The sequence below is a fragment of the Coenobita brevimanus genome, chromosome 18, assembly GCF_032717465.1.
Source record: "Coenobita brevimanus isolate Jiangsu-jjx chromosome 18, ASM3271746v2, whole genome shotgun sequence".
In the NCBI taxonomy this organism is placed as follows: domain Eukaryota; kingdom Metazoa; phylum Arthropoda; class Malacostraca; order Decapoda; family Coenobitidae; genus Coenobita; species Coenobita brevimanus.
Window position 1 is genome coordinate 20,768,539 of NC_136971.1, and position 25,981 is coordinate 20,794,519.

Here is a 25,981-nt window from a genome sequence, read left to right on the forward strand (position 1 = left end):
CGTTTCCTATCTCATTCGCATCCACACCACAACGTTCCTTCACTTCCTCATTTGTCAGTTTGTCTCTCCATGTGACTCCACATGCTCCTTTCAGATAACTTATTTCCACTGCTCTCATTATATATATATATATATATATATATATATATATATATATATATATATATATATATATATATATATATATATATATATATATATATATATATATTTGTATTTGCATGTATTATATTAAGTACAATCGATAAACAAAAGTATTGGCACCCTTTCAGTGTGAGACATAATGACACACGGACTATTATTTACGGGAAATGACACGTTTATGTCGCTTTGAATTCTTCATTTGTGTTATCAGATATTTTACAGATATATAGCTGGATTAGTCAGAGAAACATTGTACTACGTGGTAAATCAACCATTTTTGTGAATTAAACAGTCATGCCAACACTACCGATTGAACCAGAGACGAAGTATTTCACATCTTATCCGACCCCAGGATGCCGATACTTTTTTTATCGAGGGTACATTTATATGCATATATAGATAGATAGAATGATTGATTGATTGACAGATAGATGGGCAGATAGATAAACAGACAGACTGATACACACGCAGAGGAGCAGGAAAAATATTATATACTAATGCGCTTACACTACATCATATTCGGTTCTTTAGTTCCCATCTCTAAGTCCACTCGTCAATCTGTCTGTAATGCAAACTTTAAGCGGGGCAGCACGTAAAAAAAGTATGAGTTAACAACAAATTTCAAAAGTAAATTTTGCCAAGTGTCTTTTGCTGTGTGTTTAAGCCTAAGAAAAATTCCAGAAACCTAATGTTGACAGCGTAGTTGTGCGGTGCCGGAATACCCGTATCGTGTATATAACGCAGAAGGACCGGGCCAAACAGTACATACATATAAATGGTACTTGCATCTGTACATGTAATCTTAAGTTCGTGTGTGTCTGCTTGTCGCTGTAGTGCAAACACTGTACAGAGCATCATGCATAAACGTTAAAAAATATCAACAAACACTAAAACCAAAGTGGTTTAGGACAATTAGAGGTGTGCTTTGAGCCACAGTATTTCCGGATATAATCCGTTTACCTTCCACCTATAATAAGTGGGGGGGGGAATCCGTTACAGGAAGAAGATAGTAAATTACAACACTCCTAACAGTTGTAATCAATGGCACAGGCAAAGGGTGGCAGAAAACTTCTCTTTGGTTAAGCCAGCGGCAGACCGAAGGCCTTAGTGTGTGTGTGTGTGTGTGTGTGTGTGTGTGTGTGTGTGTGTGTGTGTGGCTTCTGTTATGTATGATACGGTACATCATTGGTATAGTTTGTGTGTGATGTCCATGGTGTATATAGTTTGCATAATACATACAGAGTGTATGACATGCATGTACTGCATATATACGGTATGGCGTGTTCATAATGCATGACGTGCAAACACTGGATATAGCGTACACGGTAAACAGCGTGCTTACGGGTCTGGTGTACTGTACACAGCGTTTGACATGTGTATGTATATACAGCGTGAATATATCACGTATGGCGTGTACATAGCTTGTATAAAACGTATGACGTGTATAAAGCTTATATATATATATATATATTTTTTTTGCGGAGAAGGAACCAAAGGCTGAGCCCGCAGAACTGTCTCCCTCTGTCTGTATTTCCTGCTTCCTAAACGCAGTGTGCCCAGGCATCTCGAAATGATCGGATCTTGAATTTGGCTCTCTCTTATATTTTGTTATTCTCCTGGAAGGAATAATTTTGCAGGCTCATGGCCTTTGGTTCCTTCTTCCTCGCAGAATGTTCCTTCCAAGGAAAAAAAAAAAAAACAATACAAAAGGGAGCCAAATTCAAGATCCATTCACCTCGAGATGCCTGGACACACTGCGTTTGAAAGACTGGAAGTAGGGAATACAGACAGAGGGAGACCGTTCCAGAGTTGACTCGTTGCATAAATGAAAGACTGAGAGCAACGGTTAACTCTTGCATTAGAGAGCTGGACAGAAAGGGATGAGAGGTTGTTGCTAGACCGATGCTACGCATGCAGACACTTCAGAGGAGCAGTAACCATGGAAGTAGCGACAGCAAAGAGATAAAGAGGCAACAGTGCGGCGAAGAGACAGACGTTGAAGGGAGCCAAAAGAGGAGAGTTGATGACACGAATAGCCTTTGACTCCACCCTATTGAGAAGGGTTGTATGTGGGGAGCCTCCCCAGACATGAGAGTTGTACTCTAAACAGGGGCGAATATAACCCGTGCATAAAGTCAATAACTGTGCAGGGGTAAAGAAGGCATGGAGTCAGCTTAGCAACACCTAATCTCTTGGAAGCAGATTTTACAAGAGATGCAATATGATCTTTCCAAGATAAGTCCCGAGTGAATGAAACCCCAAGCATGTTCAAGGATGATGCAGGATTGAGGTGGATATTATTAAACATTAGTGGGTACTCCTGTGGAAAATTTTGATGGGTTGATAGGTGTAAAAACTGAGTCTTTGATGCATTAAAAACAACCAGATTATTTTTACCCCAGTCAGAGATACGAGCCAAGACAGACATTAGGTGTGCCATAGCCTCATCCCTTGTTTGTTGAAGTAATTGCTGAGATGGGTGGTGCGGAAACCGAATGGAAAGGTGAAGGGTGGAATCATCAGCGTACGAGTGGATAGGATTAGATGTACAGCTTAGAAGGTCATTGATGAATAAAAGGAAGAGAGTTGGTGGTAGGACAGAGCCCTGAGGAACACCACTGTTGATAGATCTAGGAGAAGAACGATGGCCATCTACAACAGCAGCTATAGAACGACCAGAAAGGAAGCTAGCGATGAAGGCACATGTGGAAGGATAGAAACCGTAAGAGGGCAGTTTGGAAATGAAAGATTTATGCCAGACGCGAACGAAAGCCTTTGAGATGTCAATTGCCATGGCAAAGCTTTCGCCAAAGTCCCGAAAGGAGGATGACCAGGAGTCTGGAAGGTAGGTAAGAAGATCACCAGTGGAGAGTCCCTGATGGAACCCATGCTGATGATCAGAAAGAAGGTTGTGATAGGAAAGATGCTTTAAAATTATTTTGTTTAGAAAAAACTCGAAAACTTTTGAGACACGGGATGTTAAAGCAATTGGAAAATAGTTAGAGGGTTGGGCATGGTCAACCTTCCTTGAGACTGGCTAAATGAGAGCAAACTTCCAGCAAGAAGGAAAGGTACGAGTTGGAAGACAAAGGCGAAAGAGTTTACCTAGGCAGTGTGTAAGCACAGAAGCACAGTTCTTGAGGAAAACAGGAAGGACTCCATCAGGCCCATATGCCTTGTTAGTATTGAGGCCTGTGATGGCAGAAAATACATCAGCTGAAGAAAGTTTAATGTCAGTCATGAGGAAGTGAGAGGGGGGAAGTGATGGAGGAACAGCACCGGAAACGTCTATGGTGGAATTGGAGGAGAAAGTCTCAGCAAAGAGATCTGCTTTATCAGTACAAGAAATAGCTACAGAGCCATCAGAGTAGAAAAGAGGAGAGAAGGATGATGAGGTAAAGTTGTAAGAAAGATTTCTGGCAAGGTGCCAGAAGGAGCGGGAAGAATTCGAATTGGAGAGTTGTGAGCATTTAGTACAGATGAAATTATTTTTAGCAGAGCGAAGAACAGACTTCGAACGATTCCAGGCAGATACATAAAAAAATGTGATTCAGGGGTGGGTTGGCTCCGGTACCTTTTATAGGCTCTCTCCTTGTTGTGGACAGCATTAGAACAAGCGTGATTAAACCAAGGCTTTCTTGCATTAGTCAAAGGATATGAGAAAGGAATGTATGCTTCTATGCCCGAGAGAATAACTTCCGTAATGCACAAGGCACACTCAGATGGCCCCTGGCCATGGAAGCAACAATCATTCCAGAGAGAATCAAAGAAGAACTGCCTGAGGGCCTCCCAGTCTGCAGCTCCAATGTGCCACAGACGACGTTTCCCTGGAGGGTTCACAGGCCATACCGGAGCGATAAGACAGGTTAAGGTAACAAGGTTATAATCGGAGGAGCCCAACAGAGAGAAAAAATAACAGTGTAAGCAGAAGAATTAGCTGTAAGGAAGAGGTCAAGTATGTTGGGGCTCTCTCCAAGGCAGTCAGGGATACGGGTAGGTTGCTGTACAAGCTGCTTTAGGTCATTAAGGATTGAAAAGATGTAAACTTGTTCACCAGGTGGATCAGTGAAAGGAGAGGAGAGCCAAAGGTGGTGGTGATCATTGAAATCTCCTAGAATGGAGATTTCAGAGAAAGGAGAAAGGGATAGAATGTGTTCCATCGTAGAAGTAAGATAGTTGAAGAATTTTTGATAGTCAGTAGAATCAGGAGATTAGTAAACAGCACAGATATTAGTCAGAGAATGACAGGAAAGCTGAAGCCAGAGAGCAGAGAATTAAGAAGAATCAAGCTCAGGAACACGAGAGCAATATAGGTCGTTGCATACAAATATACAACAGCCACTTTTGGCTTTGAAATGAGTATAGAGAAAGTAGGAGGATACAGAAAAGGGTTTGCTGTCAGTTGCCCCAGACAGCTGAGTCTCAGTAAGGAAGAGAAGGTGAAGTTTAGATGAGGAGAGGTGGTGTTCGACAGAGAGAAAGTTAGAGGAAAGGTCGCGAATGTTGCAGAAATGAAGAAGTGAGTCAGACAGTGGATCCAGGCTACTCAAAGAGTCGTCACCGGGAGAGGGGCGCATTGTGGGGGCATTTATGGTCCCCCTCCCCCCTGGAGACTCCGAGGCATGATAAGGGTGCTCCATTTTCCTTTTTTTTTTTTTTTTTTTTTTTGAAAAGGAAGTGTAGTGTGCACTGTGCATGTAGTTTGGTGTTGAAAGTTAGAGGAACTTGTATTGGAGAGCATGCTGGTCTACTCTCTGTGTTACTGAAACACTGTAAAAGTTCAACAAAGGAGGATGGTCAGGAACTAGTCCCGAGGGCTGATGAAACGGGAGCTCCAGCTCTCCCTGTCATCAGCTTTCCATCCATCTTGGGAGTACTGCCCTGCTCGATTGGTGCTACAGTGTGTATAACGTGTCTGCAGGGTGTACTAAGCATGTATAATGTGCAGTTTTATGCTCATATGTATAAACAACAGATATTACTGTCAGTGTGACCCAGATGATATTCATTAATTTTTGGATGGCTACATGTCTCCCAGAGCGGTGTGGCTGAAACTATGATTGGCTGAAGAAAACCAGTGAATGTGGTGTGTGAGGCTTATCTAGTTTTATAAAGATAGTTGCACCCGAACGATACGATGTAATCAAACCAGTTACGATGTGACTGCAACCTTCCTCATGGTGTTCTGTCTGTACTTCGAAACTCACCTGGTAGGCATCTGTTTTGTCCTACCTTGTAACGTCCACTGAAATCCCCAGCTATGTCGCAGGTACGAGATATTCTGATAATCCGGAACTACGTTCCCAATAGTACTGCTGCGTGAACTGGGGCTAGTGTTCATAAATTTTGTACAAGCTTAGAGGCCCGAGAATCGAACCTGATTTTTCCATTTTCGAGCTTGATGCGCCAAGCCGTGCGCCGATGACTCCTTCAGACTCAAGAGATCCTAGGATACCTCATCCCCTAACCAGTACAAAGTCGCCCTCTTATTTGCACACCATGGCCACAAATGACCTGTATCACTGCTATATGTTCCCGTCAATACAATGACTTGTTTTTATTTCTCCGTGGCTGGTGCCAGACGGTTAAATTCAGTTTCGGAGAGCCTTCCGATGCTGAAGGGGTGAACAAAGGTAGTATCTACCCCCTCTAAATCGGAATGTCTTACCATAGCGGAATTTAGTTATAGGCGTTCACACTAGAAACTGTGGAACGCGTTAGAGCGAACATGTTTACTTATGTTATTTTAGCTTTTTAGAGATGTGCGTAAGTCCGCTGTAGCTTTAATAAAAATCTGAGATAGCCCAGTTTTTTTAATCAGTGTAACTTTTTATGTTTGGCATTTTTCGGTAATATGGTGGTGAATTGAGAAAAGCCGCTTAAATAACACCTCTTACTATTCCAAATGATTTCCAACGGTGTGCTTAGGCATAATGTTGGTTTAACAAATATCCGAGAAAACCTAGTTTTCGTGCTTAGCATGGTGATTTTTGGCCTTTCTAGCAATATGGTTGCTAATTTTAAGAAATGTCACTTAAGAAATACATAGTACTTTTTCATAAGGTTTGAACGATGTGTGCAGATCCCCGGTAGCCTTAATATTTCCTGAGAGAACCCTTTATTGGTCCTGTGCACTACATACTAGTGTACAGAAAACCCTCTCATTGGCTACTAACCACCAGCCACCCAGTTATATGGAGCATTGTGTTCTTGCTCATTTGCTTCACTCACCCGCCCGAACAGTATCATTTGTATATAAGGTAAGGATAAAGAGGCAGATGCTATCCTGCAATGCAAAGCCACTGTATCATCCAGGTTACTACAGGTACTGTGTTTCCTCTAGGTGTTATCCCAGGTACCCATTTTACTTGCCAATCCACAAAGGGTGTATGGATACCTGAGCCATGTGCCATCACTCCGTCACTATAGGCATTTCCACACGATTAGTTGCACCTGTGGTGAGGGAGTATGATAATGGAAAGTGCTTGGAAAAGGATCGTGTAAGGTGACGAAGTGAAACACTATGCCTGTTTTTGCTCTACTGTTTATAGCGTGTTTAGTCGCCATGTTTCGAAACTGATGTGTAGCTCGAATACCATTGGTGTCCACTGATCGTGTGGAAGGGCCTTCTTACTACTATTCTCCAAATCAGCCTGAAACAGCAAAAATAAAACAGAGAGTTGTAACATACGCGTCCATAAACTGGTCTTAGGGCCTGTGACATTGGCCTTCGACTAACTGCTTTCAAAATCTAATTACTTCAATTTTACCTAACCTTGAACCCTTCCACTAAGTTTGGTTCAAATAATCAGAACTGTTTGATTTTACTTTGACCAGTGGCATTAACATTTGTTTCTTTGTGCCCTTGCTTTTGACTGATTATTCTCGAAAGTGAACCTCTTTATCTTTGCCTTAACCTGAACACTTCCACAAAGATTGGGTGATATTGATGACAATTGTTTAAGTTGATTTTGCCACATGATCTTGACCCTCGACCTATCCGTTCTTAAAAAAAAAAAAAAAAAAAAAAAAAAAAAAAAATTTAAACCCCTTCGGTGATTCTCAAACCATCCACGAACTTTTATTCAAGCCAGATCAGATCAGAATTAGGTGATCCCACTGGCTCACCCTCAACCCTTCCACCAAATTTGACTGAAATCAGATAAAACTATTCGAGTTACTCTCTCTCTCTCTCTCTCTCTCTCTCTTGCGCCAATCAAAATATGAGAGCCGCTATCGCTTCGCGAAAGTGGATGTAATAAAATCGATGTCACTGTACTGAAGGCGATTTCAGCGTAACGATATTTCAGCAGAGCTTTTTCCCCCGAGCTGTCTCCTGAGCCTAATAAAATCGTCCCACGTCAGTCAGAAATAAGTGTAAAGCACGTCCTTGAACTGAAAAGAATTCAGAAAGCTGTAAAGGGGACACGCACCTGCACAACACATGTGGTTCTTGGTTACATTGGTTGTTGCCCATTTGGCTTAGTTGCCTAAATTCTCTTATGAATCGAAACAAAGCATACAGTAACGGCTACATTCTGAGAGTAGTTGTGTAATCTTGAGTGTAATGTTACCCAGGACCTCGCGGACCAGAAATATGTGATGCCTACTGAGAGTGTAGGTCAGATACGACGCTGAGGTTCTTTGAAGATTTCAGATGAAATACAAGCTTGATATAGATAAGAGAACCAGCCCAGATCAAACTGTAGAACCTGAAGTCGTATTCATAAACCTTCCTATGTTTAGGCTGTGCATCTTCCACAGGTATACCCACTAATGTTTAATACTATTCAGCTTAATCCAGCATCATCCTTGAACATGCTCGGGGTTTCATTTACTCGGGACTTATCTTGGAAAGATCATATTACATCTCTTGTAAAATCTGCTTCCAAGAGATTGGGTGTGCTACGCCGACTCCGCTCTTTCTTTACCCCTGCACAATTGTTGACTCTATACAGGGGTTTTATCCGCCCCTGTGTGGAGTACAATTCTCATGTGTGGGGAGGCTCCCCACATACAGCTCTTCTCAATAGGATGGAGTCAAAGGCTTTTCGTCTCATTAACTCTCCTCCTCTTACTGACTCCCTTCAACCTCTGTCTCTTCGCCGTACTGTTGCATCTTTATCTCTTTTCTATCGCTACTTTAATGGTCACTGCTCCTCTGAACTGTCTGCTTGCATTCCTCCACCTCTACGACGGGCGCGTAGCACCCGTCTGGCAGCAAACTCTCATCCCTTTTCTGTCCAGCTCTCTAATGCAAGAGTTAACCGTTACTCCCAGTCTTTCATTTATGCAACAGGTCAGCTCTGGAACTGTCTCCCTCTGTCTGTATTTCCTGCTGCCTATGATCTCCAGTCTTTCAAACGTAGTGTGTCCAGGCATCTCAAAATGATCGGATCTTGAATTTGGCTCTCTATTGTATTTTGTTTTTCTCTTGGAGGGAACTGTTACTGCGGGCTCATGGCCTTTGGTTCCTTCTTCCTCGCATTAAAAAAAAAAAAAAAGTTTGCCTTACCAAACACTTCAAAAGAAAGATAGGGTAAGAAAGTCACAAAATTTTCAAAACAAAACGAGCTGTAATAATCGTCACCTGTTATGGACATTTGTTTGTCCCCGAAAACTGGCAAGGATTAGAAATACAGCCCCTGGGCTATTTTGCAGGTGGACTGAGTGTGGGGTGGCATTGTAATCTCCGGCATGAACCCCTCCAGTTGACCACATAGACGGCTAGCCAAAATATATTGCCGGGAATCTATTGTGTGTGTGTGTGTGTGTGTGTGTGTGTGTGTGTGTGTGTGTGTGTGTGTGTGTGTGTGTGTGTGTGTGTTCCTATCAGGCTCTTGGCGGTGGTGGTGTCTGAGGTAAGGTCTGTGTTCTTGTTGGCCTAGTAGACTTTATAGCACTTCTACCTTGGCCGTCTGTTCACTATCGTTCACCATTTGACCCTCTTAGTTATGCAAACTATGTTGATACTGGAGAGGCATAACTAGCAATCAATATCTTAATATCAAAGTGCCGTAACTGTCCAGATGGAAGAATTATACCAACATCAGGAAAAGCTTTATCCCCCCGGACAATATCTTTTCCAAAGTAATATGAGTAAAACTCTTCCACTAGCAAACATCAGTTTGAAACAAAAGCATTGATCGACTGCATGACATGTGTCACGCCTTGCGGCCATCAAAGAGAGAGAGCAAGAGACGAGTGCGAGGGACAAGGGAATTGATGGAATGGAATACATATTTGTGGGCAATGGGCCGGGGACAGGAAATTAAGCCTTGTGAAAAGGGCTATTGTAGGCATTTCGAAAGGATTAGATCTTGAATTTGGCTCTCTGTTATCTTGTTTTTTGTTTTTTCTTGGTGGGAGCAATTCCCAGGTCCCTGGCCTTTGGTTCGTCCTTCCTTGCATAAAAAAAAGTAGTTTGAACACAATAAGAGTTGATTTTAAAATAACAAGAATATGAAAAGCTCACGTCGCTTTCATATCCTCAACCTCTTGCGACACAGGCAATATGCAAAGAAAATAGGTAAGGAAGATATGAAATCAAACCCACGGAAAGCACGTGCCCAGGCACTGCCTGTCCAAGGGCTCTCTGCTGCCACTTCGCTGGACATAACTTTGCATCAATGGTTATACATTAAATGCTCTGTGCCAGGTAATATCTATATTTGTTTTATAAATAAAGCAAATGGTACAGCGCATGCAGTTTCACTGTATCATTTCAAAATATTTTGTTGAGAAATTACCTAAACTTTGAAGAAGAAAACAAAGTTTTGAACAAACACGTTCGTTAACCCAGTACCTGCATCACGTATGCAAGAACGCCAGAAAAACAAAAGTCAAAGTGGACCATAATTTTTCTACGATACTTAATGAGAAACAGATTTAATCCAGTGAACATTGCAGGCCACTTCAGGTTCATTCAACCCTTCCTACCCATTCCAGTCCGGTGAGGACAATTCCAGTCCACCAAGATATACTTTATACAAGAATAAACCCTCAGATTGCAACATCTGCGCCCTATGATTGGCCCAAGAGTAGATCTTTTGACTTTACAATGTGATTTTAGCCCTCGACCGAATGCTCAAAATCTAATTACTTCACTTTTGCCTGATGCTCTACTATTCCACCAAGTCTAGTTCAAATCAGATCAAAATGATTCCTTGCCCTGTGACCTGAACCTTTTGCTCAAAATCGAATTTCTTTAGCCATTCCTACCAAGTTTGGTCCAGATCGAATCAAGACTAGTCATGGCATGAAACCGAACATTGACCGTACCCTGTGATCTTCATCTTTGACGGACTGTTCTCAGAATCGACATCCTTCGTTCATGCTTTACTCAGAACACACTCGCATAATGTGGTTTAAGTGAGAGGAAAAAGCTGTTTATGCTGAATTTGTCGTGTGATCTGGATCTTTGACCTATTCGGTCTCAAGAGCAATAGGTCAACCCCTAGACTGCTCTCAGCCTTTCCACCAAGCTTGACCAAAGCTGTTTTATTCGTAGTTTTACTTGCACACAGACACACATGGGTCGATCTTGGACCTTGACTTGTGACCTCGCGAGTGACGACTGAACATTCATAATATCGGATCCTTTCGTTCTTGCTTTACCCTCAACCGTTTCACCAGATTTGATGTAAATCTAATCAGCGCTGTTTGAGTTGACCTAACCATGTGATCTTGACCTCTGGTCTATTGTTTTCGAATTTACTAAGTTGACCCTGTTGACCTTCAACCCTACCACTAAGTTGGTTAAAATCGGGTCACAGCTGTTTGAGATATTTTGTTTACACTCAGATAGACAGGCATATGAAGCAAACCTAACAGCCACCTGGCTATAGCGAGGGCGGCTGTAATAACATTTACTTAGATCAGTTCAGAGCCAGTCGTGGCAACACATGTTCATTTAGATCAGTGAAGGTTTAGTCTGGCCGCCTTAGGGTCTGCCATATTAATACACGCCCAGTCAAGCCAAGTAACATCTCAGTAGTTTAAGCCAAATAATTTATGATTGGTTCAGGTTATTTCAGGCACATTCAGGCAATTAACAACTACTCATCAGAAGTCAGATCCATTTAGATCATTTCATTTCTATTTACATACGCTTAGGTCAGCTTAGGTCCATTCTTCTCCAGGTAATCAAATATGAATAAATTATGTACCACTGCTCAGCTCTGTCCGCGTCCCCCTATGTCTGTCTAGGCTCCTTCGTGTCTGTCCACGCCCCTTACTGTTTATTCACTCACTTTCATTTCTTCCCACGCTCCTTCATGCCTATCCACGCCCCTTCAAGGTTTCTTATGCTCACTCAGATCACTCCAGGTACATTTACATCCATTTTTATGTGTCCGACTCTGGGCCTAGCAGTCATCCTTCTTGCCTAACACCTTCACAAATCACCACCACGGGGCTAACTCCCACCCTCTGCCTTAAGTACAAGCTAGAACTGTACCATTCAGCAGAGGTGTAACTGTATTATCGAGGGTGCTTTATAACATGTCTGAGGGTCTTGTAGAAGTTCGGTAAATTCTGTGTAAATGCAAATCAAATTATCAGTTGTCTGGGAAAGAAGCCGTGTATTGTCTAATTATCAGGCCAGTTAGGTCCTTTCAAAACAACTTCAAGGCCAGTTGCATCCAATAAGGAACAACTGGGTTATTTCAATCCTAACAGGCCCAGTTTGGGTCAGTGAGGATCAGACACATTCATGCCGCCTCGGATCTAACCACATCAAGTCCACTTAGGTAATTCAGGCTCGTATATGTTCATTCACACTCATTAAGTTAGGTCGGCTCTGGATCGATGATGATGATGATGATGATGATGATGATGATGACTGGTACTGTTTGTAATAATAAAGCATCGCACTAAGAAAAGAAACAGACACATGTAAATCATGCTTTACGCAAAAATAAGAAAGTGTTATCAACTCGTCTCTCCTTAATTGTAAGACTTGTTTCCTAACCGACGCAAGGTTGTAATGCTTCTTTTCAATGATTGCCGTTTACCTGCATACCGAAAACCGCTGAAACTATTGAAGGAAGTACTGAGTAGTAGGAATACGAAGGAGAATAAGACTGTAACTTAAGCTCTGAGATGATGATTGGCTTACTCCTCTAATGGACTGAGTAAATCTGTCAGATGTACCTGTCATACTGTGACATTATGACATACATTAACGATAATGAAGAATGACTAGTAGGACACAAAACTTCATTCTGATAGCATCAGTACTGTTAACCCCTTCAGCACGATGGAGTTCTTTTAATTCTATTTTTGGGACTTTCATACGAATATTTAGCTTCAGGGAGACCACTTGTAGTGAAAGGGTTAATCAAGACTATATCTAACCCCTCCAGTTCAAAAATCTTCTCTTAAGTTAAAGAATATTGTACGGAGGTATCAAAGATAATATGCAAAATACGTGGTTGGAGTGAAGGGATTAACAGCATCCAGATCTGACACGCATCACAACACCCTGAAGGACGATATCAAGGCATCATGGAAGATCGATATTTCTGGAGTAACCCAAACCCATCTCAGAAACACAGCTCTTTCATGGCCTTTGCTCCATCTAAGAGCTAGGAGAAAGCTATTTCGGTGTCATGCCTCTGTTACGTCACAGCGGGCTTGAAGCAATCGCCAGCCACCTGCTTGCGCTCCTCTCTTCGCTCGTGCGTTAATATACGTGCCTGAAAACACTTCATACAGCATTTCACAGGCACTTTCCGTGGGGTTCGCTCTACCCTGGCCGTCTTCCATGCCGCAGCTTCTCTCTTTGCACAACGAACTCCTGACGTATCTTTCAACCCGGTGTACTCTCTAGTTTTGGGGGGAGTAGGCGAAACGTACTTTGTGTTCCCCCCGGCCCCAACCGAGTGGGGTGTCCCTCCCTTCTACCCTTCTGTTGATTTAACCTGCCCTACTGAACCTGGACTTTCAGAGTCATCCTTTTCGCCTCCACTTGTTTCTGCGATAATAACCAGAAGACAGACAGAGTATATTACAGGGTGTAGCGTAGTTGTCCTACCTGGTTAGCTTACTTCTCTCACTGGGAGGTGCCCTTCCTCGTCGTTCGTCCTGTCCGTCTCGCTGCAGAGTCACCTCACTCGTTCTGTAGTTGTCTCGGTCGTCGTCCTATAGCACTTCCTCATTGACTGCCCATTCTCGACTGTTCTTGAGGTCCTCTCTCCGTGCCCAGGCCCTTGATTCTGTGCCTTCGAGGGCGTGGTCCTCCTCACTGGTCCTGCTATTGTCCCGAGATCTTCAAATCGTATGGCTGTTTGTCTTAGAGCCAGTTCTTGGCTGGTGTTTACTAACTCGCACATTCATGGGTTGACACGCCCCCTGGATGTTAGAGCATATCCGTTGTCGTGGCCCACAATCCCCCGCTTGAGTAACTGCTTAGCTTAACTTTTAATCCGATGTTTTGGGGGAGTTATTGTTTTTTTTTTTTTTATGTGTCTGACTCTGGGCATAGGCTTACAGCCTGCTATCAAGGCTCAGTAGTCCTCCTACATACCATACACCTCTACATGTCACCACTTCGGCGCTAGCACCCACCGTCCATATTGAATACATGCTAGGGCTGTCTCATACAGGACTGGTGTGTATTGGTATTAGCGGGGGTATTTTTACGACATGTCGGCGGGTCTTCTGGTAGATCAGTAAAGCCTGATTGAATGAAATTCAAATCCTTAAACTGTTCCCTGCCCCAGCCGGGATTCGAACCTGGGTCCGTTAGGACTACAGGCTACCTCTCTACCGATTGAGCCACCGCCTCCCCCTATACACCACCACCCACTATACTGTATAAGCCTAGTTCTCTCTTCTCATTCTTCTCTTTATCCAGTTATTCCTTATTCCTCTCCTTTTTTTTTTTTTTTTTTTTTTTGTTCCTTGTCGTCGCACCCTCCATACATGGATCCTGTTTAAAAGTCAAAATTGCTTTGAGATGATGTATTCTTCACTTAGGCTATGTTCATGCTGCAGTACTGCTGGTTTTTAAGATTTATGTTGTTGCAGGTCACACTGACGCTGCAATAACGTGCACGCCTCAGTACTGATAGCCAAATACTAGAGAGACAATAATGTGTTCTTTTTTAAATAAATTACGAAAAAGGACAAACTGAGAACAAGAAGGATGACTCAAAAAGTGCAATACCTGCGCACCCACCAGTTAATCTAAGGGCTGAAAATTGTACATTTGCACTGTGACCTTGACCTTCGCCAGTTGCCCTCAAAATCGAATCCCTTTATCCCTGCGTTACACAAAACCCTCCAACAAAGCTTCACCTAAATCAGATCGAAACTGTTGAAGTTGATCCTGCCATGTGACAATATATGACCCACCTTTTTCCTATGATCCTGACATTTAATTGACTGTTTTCAAAAGTTAAGTCCTTTATTCATTCCTTACTCTAAACTCTTCCACAAAGTTTGGTCTAAATCGGATAAAAACTTTAAGCTGACTTTGTAAGGTGGTTTTGACCGTTTTCTTACTGTTCTCAATACAATTAGGTCAACCACTGGCGGACCCTCAACACATCTATCAAAGTTGGTTAAAATCGGATGTAGGCTTTCATCTCTCTCTCTCTCTCTCTCTCTCTCTCTCTCTCTCTCTCTCACACACACACACACACACACACACACACACACACGTCGCATTAAGCACAATATCGGCTCTCGTGCCGATATAGTAACGCGAGTTGATGGGCTGAGTTGTTTATTGTTAATGGTAAACGGATAATCGCTGTGTTAAACGGTGCAAACAGTGTTACTGAGGAACTGATAAGACCTAACGCCGCAACGAGGTATCCTTTGTACAAGTAGATATAGTAAAAAAAAAATAGAAGTTAAGTGTTTCTTAGTCTCGTTGAGTGTGCATTATAAGTGTGGCGTGTGGTTGAGCATACATAGCACGCAGCTTTACTCATAAGGGCCACAGTGGTTTGCTGGTAGCGTATTGTCTCCTGACCTTCTTGCGTCCTGAGTGTGGATTCAAAACTCGTGGAGGACATTAAAGTTGTTGCCTATAATATATACTTTTTTTATTCTAGCTTATTGAATACACCCTGTCTGTTGATGCCGCTGAGTTATACTGATTCTGACAAGATAAACATAACCAATGCAACACTAGCGTACGACATCCACAGTAGATGCACCGTCTCACATCCTGATTCATAACTGATCGGCAGAGAAAATGGTTAATTCTGGCTGACGCTCATGCTCCATGCAGTCGACCTCATACGGACTGAAAGAGATACATAATATAGGTAACAGGAGAAAGAAGATAAAAATAAAAACGGTAACACGAATACATTATAATACGAAATGGAGAAAAATGCTAATCTTAGATGAAAGTACAAAGGTTCTTCAAAATTGCGATACAGTAGTTGTACCAGTAATACGAGAAGGAAGAAGAAGAAAACATTTTAAGAGGTAATATGAAGAGTTTGGAATACGATATGAAGTAGGGAAGAACGATAATGCTAAATCAGTCTTCGATTTTCCTGCAGTTCTTTTTCGCTCCATCAGGAGGGTAAGGGCTATCAGGCCAAGCTTCTTAGTCCTGACACTGAAAGTGAGAATGGCCAGTCGCTTGTGCCTGAGTGGTATTATTTGGGTAATAAACCTCAGTCAGCTTTCGGAAGTAAAGACTAAACTCCTAATTACGATAACGTATTTTTCATCTTTATCATTCCACTACCAGATTACATTAAAATTAGAATCAATACCTGTTAGTGAAGAAGTTATTTAAGCCATAATCCAATCATTCCACTTCAAAAAACTCTTATAAGCTGGTTAATGCTATCTGGCGATAATAATAGTAACATCAACAACAGCAGCATCAACGACAATAATAATAATAATTATTATTATTATTATTATTATTATTATTATTATTATTATTATAATGATGATGATGATGATGATGATGATGATGATAATGATGATGAGGATGATGATTATGAAAAACAGACAATCGGACTTCAAAGGTTGGAGCACACTACCCAGCAGACAACCAGCCTACTAACTGATTACATTATGTTAATCACCCAGCGTAGTACATGGCAGTAAATGGTTTCCAGACAATGCAAAATCTAAATAGATCTGTATCACGGAAGAGTTGATTTTGTTGAGTCTCACGGTCACAGATATAATTTATAAGGCACCTGTTGGTCGACTGGTTAGAGTTCCTTAGTTGGAGTGAAAACCCAGTCATCTAAGGAGGTCCTGGAAGTTTATCGATCATGTAATGCCATCGTGGGACAATCACTGGTAACGTACACTTCAAGGAGGTTAATTATGGAACTGGAATGTACCGTTTTTATTATGCCCATTTTAAATCGTTTACCTTAATTGGTGGATACTTCTTTTCCAGTTTATATTTCGTGGTTCTTTGGCAATATAAAAAAATCCCACTACTTTACATCTATTCCATTGCATTTCTTCGTGACTAGCACCATATTCTAGTGTTAAGCCCTTGCTGCAGTTTAGCACAGGAGATGGGGATGGAAGATATATGCTAACTCTTTGTCTTCGGTGAATTCAGAATTCTGAAAAACATCATCCACCGTATGCGGCAATAATATACAAAATCTTTTCTTGGCAAAATCGTTATCCGAAAAATTTTGAACATTTTTAGTGGCCTACCTATTTCGCGAGCACTATAAAATTATTTGGCGTCAGCCGAAATATAATGCAAAGTATGTAATTCGCAGCCCGAGGGTTACAGCGTGAAGAGTGAATGATCTTATGCTTTTATCCCACAGGAACTTCTGCCCGTACACGGTGAGCAAGATGGTGTCTTGCAAGGTGGCCAACGGGACAGAGACCTACACTGGACGAGTCGCTGTTGGCAAGAGGGTTCAGTACATGTGAGTACTCTGTTTACCATCATGCTGTTTTTACATATCCGACTCTGGCCAAGCTATCTGTCAAACAAGGGTTCAGATTTTTTTTTTTTTTTTTTTTAAGAAATCTTACTGAGTTGTGGGAAACTGTCATATCGGTGTACGGGAAACAAAGAGCTTGCATAGGCTGAATTTATGTAATTTTTTTCATCGTAAAAAAGAGTATAAAAACATATAACAAAACCATATTCTACTTGTAAATACGTTGCATGAAACCCAGCTGTCCTTCTACGTATAATACACCTTTACATGTCGCCATTTGGGCACTAGTACGAACAGTCCAGAATGAATACATAATAGGGCTGTCTCATTCAGAAATGGAGTGAGAGCATTAGTGGGAATGTTTTTATAATATGTCAGTAGGTCTTGTGTAAGATTGGTATTTGCTTCCATTGCTTTCTTTATGTACCATAGACTAACCTCCTACTATAGCGATGACAAAATTCACCCAAGAACTTCAGTCTGAGAATGTATTCTTACAGTTTGTTCTTGCTACCTTCAGACTTGTTTATTCAGTTAAGGAAGGAACTCTAGTAATGAAATAGTTATTTAAGGTTTTGTCTCACCTCGTCAGTTGGCAAAGTCACTTTTGAACTTATTAAAATCATATCATGATAGAAAGAAATCAAATTTAAAAGTACATCATTGGATTCAAGGGTTTAAGATTTGCCTCTGCATAAGTCGATAAGAATCCAGTGACGTATTTAAATTTTATTCTTGGTACAGTGCATCCGGATTATTTATTTACATTAAGAGAGACTCTTAGAACTAGAGGGATTTGATGTAGCTTTCTCTAATCCCTTCTCTCAAAAAAAAAAAAAATCCCTAAGATAAGTAAAGTCATCTGGAGGTAGCTAGAATAACCCAGTAAAACACGTCACCTCATTCAAGCGGTTACCTTTTGCCGTAACAGGAGTAGGTTTCTAAGTTTCGACTTATGTAGTATATAAAACGATGGTCCGACCAACCCTTCTTTCGAGACGAGGCGTGCTCATCCCCTCGTTGTACATACTACTCAAGCGCACCCGCCCACAGGGAGGGTGAACTTAAGTAAAGCATTACTCGGTGATGCTTGTCAGGTGGAGGTGGGTGTGAGGGTGTTTTAGTGCTCTGGAGATTTATCGTATACTGCCGCCGTGGACAGCGTTATGGTGAGTTACTGGATGATATTCAGCACAGGACGTGAGCCTAAGCCCAGGTGGCGAGGTGAGGAGGGTTTAGGGCGTTGTGTACTGAGGTGGTGCTGACCGTCGATGGATGGTAGTGGATCAGGTGAGGCTATTCCAGGACTTGTAACGTTGAGTTTTTGATCCATGGTACGTTGGCTTAAATCAGGGCTGTTGGTAATAACTTTGAGGTAAGCCTGGGTCAAACGATTTGTCAACCACTTGGGTATAAATACATGAAATCGATCGCCATCAACAGCCAGAGTGCAGAGTAAGAAAGGACTGTATTTGATTTTGAGCTGTATAACGTCCATTTTCCTTTAGTCACTTGACGCCAGGTCCTCTTCTCCAGAAACTCGGCTCGGCAAGCAGCCTATGCATTATCTGTAATAAGAAGAAAATCTAAAGCCAAGGTCGATGGACCTGTGACTCAGTCAAATTATCCGTTATAGGACTTTCTCCAACGAAGGGATTAGAATCACCGGGCGTTGCTGAGGATGTCAGAAGTCGTAGCTGTCGGGCCACTCTTTATAATAACGTCGAGATTCCGTTTAAGCTTGTCGACGGTGTCCAGAGGCGTTTGGAAATGTGAGTGTAGATGTAAGATGTCTTAACGGGCTCAAGCTCAGATAAAGAGTATTTAGCAGTGCCTTTAACTCTTTCGATTTCACTGGTCAGCTTAGCATTCATAGCCTTGTATTTGCTGTTGATAAACCGATTGAGCCCTTCGACTTTGAACAGACAGTGTTCACGCACCCTGTGCAACTCTAGCTCTCCATTGCTAACAGGCTCCGTCGTTCAGTTTCCCCCTTCAGCTTCTTATCACCCAAGGCATCTTCTCTGATAAATTTATTAACAATAAGCTAGATGATTTGCTTCATGTCTCTACACAGTTGTTCTACAGCACTCCTAACATCAATTTGTAGGTCTTTGTCTCATAAAGTTATGTCACTCACCATCGACGTAAAGTTTAGTAAGCATACCATTTGGTTCTAGAGGATGAGCAACGTTAACCAACCACTTATGAGTAATATTGAGGTTATCTTCATCATTGGGAATCGTAAATCCCGAACCAGGAGGACCTCGCTGTCTTCGTTGCTGCTGTTACTCCACTCAAACGCCAGATTCGATACCAAAGATGTTAACGCTTTTTTTTTTACATAAGTTGGAAAAAAAATCCCGAGGAATGGTGGGAGAGTCTACTTTCTTTACGGTTAGTGTGTAGAGAACGACTAAACGCAGACGACCGCGGAGGGCATTGTTTGATTGCTGGATGCGGTAGGTTGAGCAGTGAAGGTCCTCGAATTCCAGGGGAGGAGTAACTTCGAAAGGGTCGAAGTAACAGTGCAGTTTCTTCGATGGTTTATACCAGCAGGTCCAGTGACTTCCAGGAACCTGTACTGAATCGAGGTTAAATATACCGCATTCCCATCCCTGGCAGGGTGTCTCTCATGTTTATCCCCCGAAAATTATGAATGTTAAGTTTATTTCACGAATGTTGTCAAAATATATGGACTTAGTCCTTTATCTGCGGTGCTTGACTGTTGTATGGGTTAAAAAGAAGGCCTCTGCATTTTTTTTTTTTTTTTAAGGTAAGGATTAAAAAAAGATCCTTCTCTTTCTCTTCCATTGTTCGATTATGTCTTTGTAATTCATTTTAGATGTTTATCACCCCCTCCCCCACCTTTTTTCCCCTAACGGCTTTAGCGATGGAACTAGCACTGCCAGCGAGAGAACCGAGGACACCCATTGCTGTTAATAAATACAGTTTACAGTAATCTGTTCATTACTAAGGGTCTTCCCAAAGTTGAATAAAATCGTATAGTGGTATCCTAGTTAAAATCATTAATACCTCATTGTAATGTGGGAATAAATTCATAATAATACAGAAACAACTGATTATTTCCAAGACATTGAGACAGTTATGTAATGACATCGAACAATTGTTACCTTAGAAGATGAAGCTGGACAACGACTCAGACCGTTCATACTGGCCACTGTATTTTAATATTGGAATGTCCAATTCATACAACTTGTTTCTACACTTGTGTTAATAATAGAAAAAATATTGGATATGAGAAATTTCCACTGTCACTGAACCCCAAGAATATTTTTACTACACGTAGAACGCTCTCTCTCTCTCTCTCTCTCTCTCTCTCTCTCTCTCTCTCTCTCTCTCTCTCTCTCTCTCTCTCTCTCTCTCTCTCTCTCTCTCTCTCTCACTTATTTGACCCTCTCCGTGTTAATGTTGTTATCCTCTTGCAGGACGATGACGCGGCCCCGGTACGTGACATCCTTCAAGGAGGTGCAGGATACTGAGTACGGCTGCTGCCCTGGCTTCCACGGCAACAACTGTGATAGGAGTGAGCATCCTTGTGGCCGTATTGCTGACGATCGCGAAGCATCACTTATACCTGAGATACTTTCGTGCTGCTTTTGGCGAAATTATAAGACGAGTAACAAGTATTAAGAAGAAAAAAAGGAGAGGGTGGGGCGGAAGCAAAGATACTAACCACGTGTTCTCTGTGTCATAAAAAGTTACTTATGTGGGCGAGAGTTTGCGATTTGGAAACTCCCTAACTGTGCTTGTATCATATAAGGGAAGTGGAAACCCCATCGCCAAGCACTTGTGTTCAGTATTAGTCTCATACTTTCGATACGGGGTAGAGTAGAAATTGTACTTGAAATTCCTTTCTTTTGTTTTTCACCCCAAAGAAGACAGAAAAGTCACACTTAAGATCATCACATTGTATATTTACAAGAGATTTTTGGTATTCTTTCTTTTTACCTATCATCCAGTCTTTTTGCCCCATCAGGAGCATAGATGAAGGCTCCTCAGTCCTAATACTTAAGGCAAGGATGGCGAGCCTTGTTCGCTCCTGGGTAGCATTTTATGAGAAATCAACTCGACCACCCTTCGGATGTAAGTTCTTATGGGCCCATTCTGGTTGAAGCACCTAAGCCCAGTAGACCACCAGGCGTCATTTAGGTAGGTGGTTATCACCCAAAATGTTCCTTGTGTTGCAGGAAAAATTCTGATATCATAACAATGAAAGAAATATTGTGCTTTCTAAGAAAGTCTTAAACAAAAGAGTGCGAAAACCTATTTCCATTCATTTACTATAGGATGTTTGGACACATTTGTTCGAGAGATCTGAAGAAATTTGATTAAGAAATGATTATTCATGTATTTGAATGACAATACCAGTTATATCTGGCATAATATAGCTGAGCAGAAAAGAGGTGAGAGCTTGTGGATAGACATGTCCTGTGTTCCTGCAAATAGAGTCTACAAGAACAGTGCCCACTGAAGTGGGTATAATAAAAGAGTTGAAAGGACGAGTTGGAGAGACCTTGAAAAGAGGCGTATGCTACTAGTCTCGCTAAGCAAGACGGCACAAATTGACACATAGAAAACTTAGGATTATTTCAGCCCCCCTAACCTCTGTGAATGTGATTATCAACAAAAGCACTGTGATCTGCCAAAGGAACACCACGAGATGAAGAGACATTGAAAATACCCAGACATCATGAAAGCTTGAACTGTGGGTTGTTGAAGGCAATGACTCTTGAATTTATTGCATGAAGAAAGATGGTCAAATAGGCTTTTTGTGCTTTTGGTACTAGGCCTAGTCAGAATTAGTCGAATAATCAGAAGAAGCAAGGTGTGCCATACCCTCACCACAGGAATTTTGTAGAGACAGCCACAATGGACACTACGAAATGATGGTGGAAAAGTGAAGGGCTGACCCTTCAGCATATGAGTTGACTGGCCTTGATGCTTTCTCAGAAAATCGTGCAGGAATAATAGGACAGAGTTGATGAAAGGGCAGTTACTGAAGAACTTCACTGTTAACAATTTAGGGGGAACACAATGGCCATCTACAACAGCAACCATACAACAAACAGAGAGGTAACTTGAAATGAGGATAGATAAAAAAAAAAAAAAAAAATAGGCCAGTCTTTTGAACAGGTCGAAGTGCATTCAACATCTGAAAAGTAGGATGGCGATGGGTCTGAAAGGGATGCAAAACTACCTTCAGTGGAGCATTTCTGACATAATCCATGCTGACGGTCAGAAATACTGAGAAAAGATTTTTTTTTTTTTCTGTTAGGACAGACTTAAAACGTTTTTGAAAATGCAAAAAAACTGAAGGGGCCTCTGTTAAGTTAGATAGTTGGGAAGTACAGTATAACCTTTATTTGGGTCAAGGTTAATGATAGCACATTTACAACAAGAAGGAGAAATTAGATCGTAGCCGAAGGTCGTCCCTGTCAACCTTTGTGCCACTATCATTTTTATTCTGGCAACATCATGTGATATATACTTGCCAGGTATGGCTTAAGTGACTAATATTTACATCCGCCAAGGAGGTTATGTTTTACTCCGCGTTGGTTTGTTGGTCTGTAATAATAATAATAACAATAATAATAGTAATAATAATAATAATAATAAAAATAATAATAATAATAATAATAATAATAATAATAATAATAATAATAGTAATAATAGTAATAATAATAAATTATAATAATAATAATTAACGGTTTATTGGATAAAAGGCAACAACAGGCTGAAAATACACAATGGATAATAGGAAGAGTATTTGAAAAGTAATGTAGTTACACTCTTTAAAACATAAAATCATTAGAAGTTAATACTTTAAGCATAGCCAAATTAAGAAACTGTTAAAAGCTAATACTTAAAGCAAGTACTCTTTACAAATTCATTTAAATTTAGTAAAACGAGAAATCACATACTGTACACAGTATTAATGATTGTTTAAAATTCTAACTAGAGTGGGAATCGGACTGTTCTTATATGTCAGTTCTGGCTAGAACCTGGGTTCCTTTAATGTATCTTCGAATGTCAAGCAATGGTGGGGGTGCTGGCGGTGGCAGAAGGTGGCGATGACGTGGGCTGCTCATCATTTTGTAGCTAAATTGTTCAAGGGCTTGGTGGTTGTCAGCCAGGGTTGTTAGCTCAAGAGTGTGAAGGGTGTCTTCACAGGTGCTGTACGAGGGTTCCATGATGATCCTAACTGCACGTTTTTCAATACCTTCAAGACGGAATCACTGTGTGTGTCAGGCTGAGGGACCAGGCAAGTGAGGCATATGTCAGCGTGGGGAGAATAAAGTGTCTGTAAATGTTGTACAGTTCCATCATTGGAAGACCAAGGGACCTGAGGCGTCGGAGTATGTACGATCTGTAGTTGGCTGCTTTAACTGCACCACTGACGTGATCGCCCCAGGTCAGCTTTTCGTCAATGATGACACCCAACATCTTGGTGCAGGTGGCCACTTTGAGCGTGTGGCTGTCTAGGGTGAGGTTGGGAGGTGGAATGGGTGTGATGCTGAGGGTGAAATGCATTACTACCATTTGTCTGTCTGTTAGCAGGATTACTACAAAAGTTAAGAACAGATTTTGATGAAATTTTGTGGAAGGGTGGGTCATGGGACAAGGTAGAAATTGTTAAATTTTGCCCCGAATCCGGATCCGGAGCATCCCGCACAATATCTCCAAAAGTTCTCAGGGAGTTTTAATGAAATTTTGTGGAAAGGTGGGCCATGGACAGGGAAAGAAGTGATTAAATTTGGGGGCGGATCCGGATCCTGATCCGGATCCTATATCCACGGATCCGAATCCCGATCCTTATTAATGGCAATGGCATTGGCGGAGGTATGCGTCCTCTGAGTGCTTCCTAGTTTAGGTATGTGGTGAAAGATAGTTTACGACGTGCTGCAGATGGGAAGATAATGTTACTGATAGATTTACGACAGTAGAGACTAAACATTCTTTTGTATTGATGCAGGATGTACAGGATTATTTTCTTTGATTTTCCCACCCAATACTGTATGTAAAATGATATAACATTTTCAGCACTAAAGATGAGTTTACATGACAGTGATAACGATTTTAAATAAACACAATGGAAACAAGTACAGTACATGTCACACAGCGCGATGATAATGTTTCATATTTCTTAAATCACTTCCTCTCCTGTCCCCGTTTTCCATCCTTCTCTAGTCTTCTCAGTCACCCTCTGTTGTCATCCATGTTTCATCGTTACTGATAAAATTGTTATGATTAAGAGTAGAGAAAGTATCCAAACTAAAGACGTTCACTGAGGTTCGTTTTATACGGGAACTCACCAGTGTGGCGATGAAAAAAACAATATTCGTTTAACGTATATATATATATATATATATATATATATATATATATATATATATATATATATATATATATACTATATATAAGAGGAGCCTGTGGAGTCACATGGAGAGACAGGCTGACGAATGAGGATATAAAGGAGCGTTGTGGTGTGGATGTGGATGTGATAGGAAGTGTTATGAGGAACACACTGAGGTGGTTTGGCCGTGTGGAGAGGATGGAGGGTGAAAGACTGACGAAGAGAGTGTATGTTAGTGATGTGGAGGGAGGAAGAGGGAGGGGGAGGCCGAGGATGAGATGGAGGGATGGGATGGAGAGGTATATGAGAGAGGGGGTGTGAGTTGGGAGCAGGGCAGTGAAATGGCGGGGGACAGGACGACGTGGAGGCGATTTGTTTGTGGCCACCCCAAACGGGATTGAGGCGTCTGGCAATAGTTAGATAGATAGAAAACTCATATATATATATATATATATATATATATATATATATATATATATATATATATATATATATATATATATATATATATATATATATATATATATATATATATATATATATATATATATATATATATATATATATATATATTTATATATATATAAATATATATATATATATATATAAATATATATATATATAGGTATATATATATATAGGTATATTTATATATATATATATATATATATATATATATATATATATATATATATATATATATATATATATAGTATATATATATATATATATATATATACATAGAGAGAGAGAGAGAGAGAGAGAGAGAGAGAGAAAGATAGATGGATAGATAGATAGATAGATAGATACCATACATAATTACACAATATCACTCCTTCCTCGCGTTACACTCCTCACCCCCTTTCTTCCGTCAATCTCCACTTTTGGCACCCCACCCCGCCACCATCATCAGCCGCCCAGCTTCATTCTGTTCCCCCTGCTTGGTTTACTTTCTTCACTACGAGTGGTTATTCATGATGAGGTGACAGTTATCATGACTGAAATTAAAACACATGTGTGAACATCTTGTACTCAGCACTGTTACAAAATGACCATCTGCATTATAAACATATTTCTCTCTCTCTCTCTCTCTCTCTCTCTCTCTCTCTCTCTCTCTCTCTCTCTCTCTCTCTCTCTCTCTCTCTCTCTCTCTCTCTCTCTCTCTCTCTCGTCATCCTGCTATTTGGGCTTGGTGAGCAGGTTGGTGGTCGGATGGGTGGAGTGGGTGGGCGGAGGAGGGTGGAGTGGGCAGGGTGGGTGAGCGAGGTTGGTGGGTGAGTGGGGTGGCTGGGCGGATGGGAAGGGTGGGTGAGTGAATGAACAATGCTAGTCGATGGGTGGGTGGGCAGAGTGGGGTGGGAAGATGGGTGGGCAAGGTGGGTGGATAGGCAAGGTGGGTACTTACTTACTTACTTGGAGTGGGTGGATGGGTAAGGTGGGTGGAGTGGGTGATTGGGCAAGGTGGGTGGAGTGGGTGGATGGGCAAGGTGTGTGGAGTGGGTAGATGGGCAAGGTGGGTGGGGTGGGTGGATGGGCAAGGTGGGTGGAGTGGGTG

General features: G+C 41.4%; 1 protein-coding gene across 1 annotated transcript in view; it reads left to right on the forward strand.

Moving 5' to 3' along the window:
* The window catches only part of LOC145391426 (uncharacterized), a 343,680-nt gene that overhangs the window by 197,061 nt on the left and 120,638 nt on the right, over positions 1-25,981 (forward strand). The window contains exons 3-4 of the mRNA XM_080266038.1: positions 16,926-17,030; positions 20,498-20,595. Coding sequence (XP_080122164.1) covers positions 16,926-17,030; positions 20,498-20,595 — 203 coding nt within the window. The remainder of the gene's footprint in view (positions 1-16,925; positions 17,031-20,497; positions 20,596-25,981) is intronic.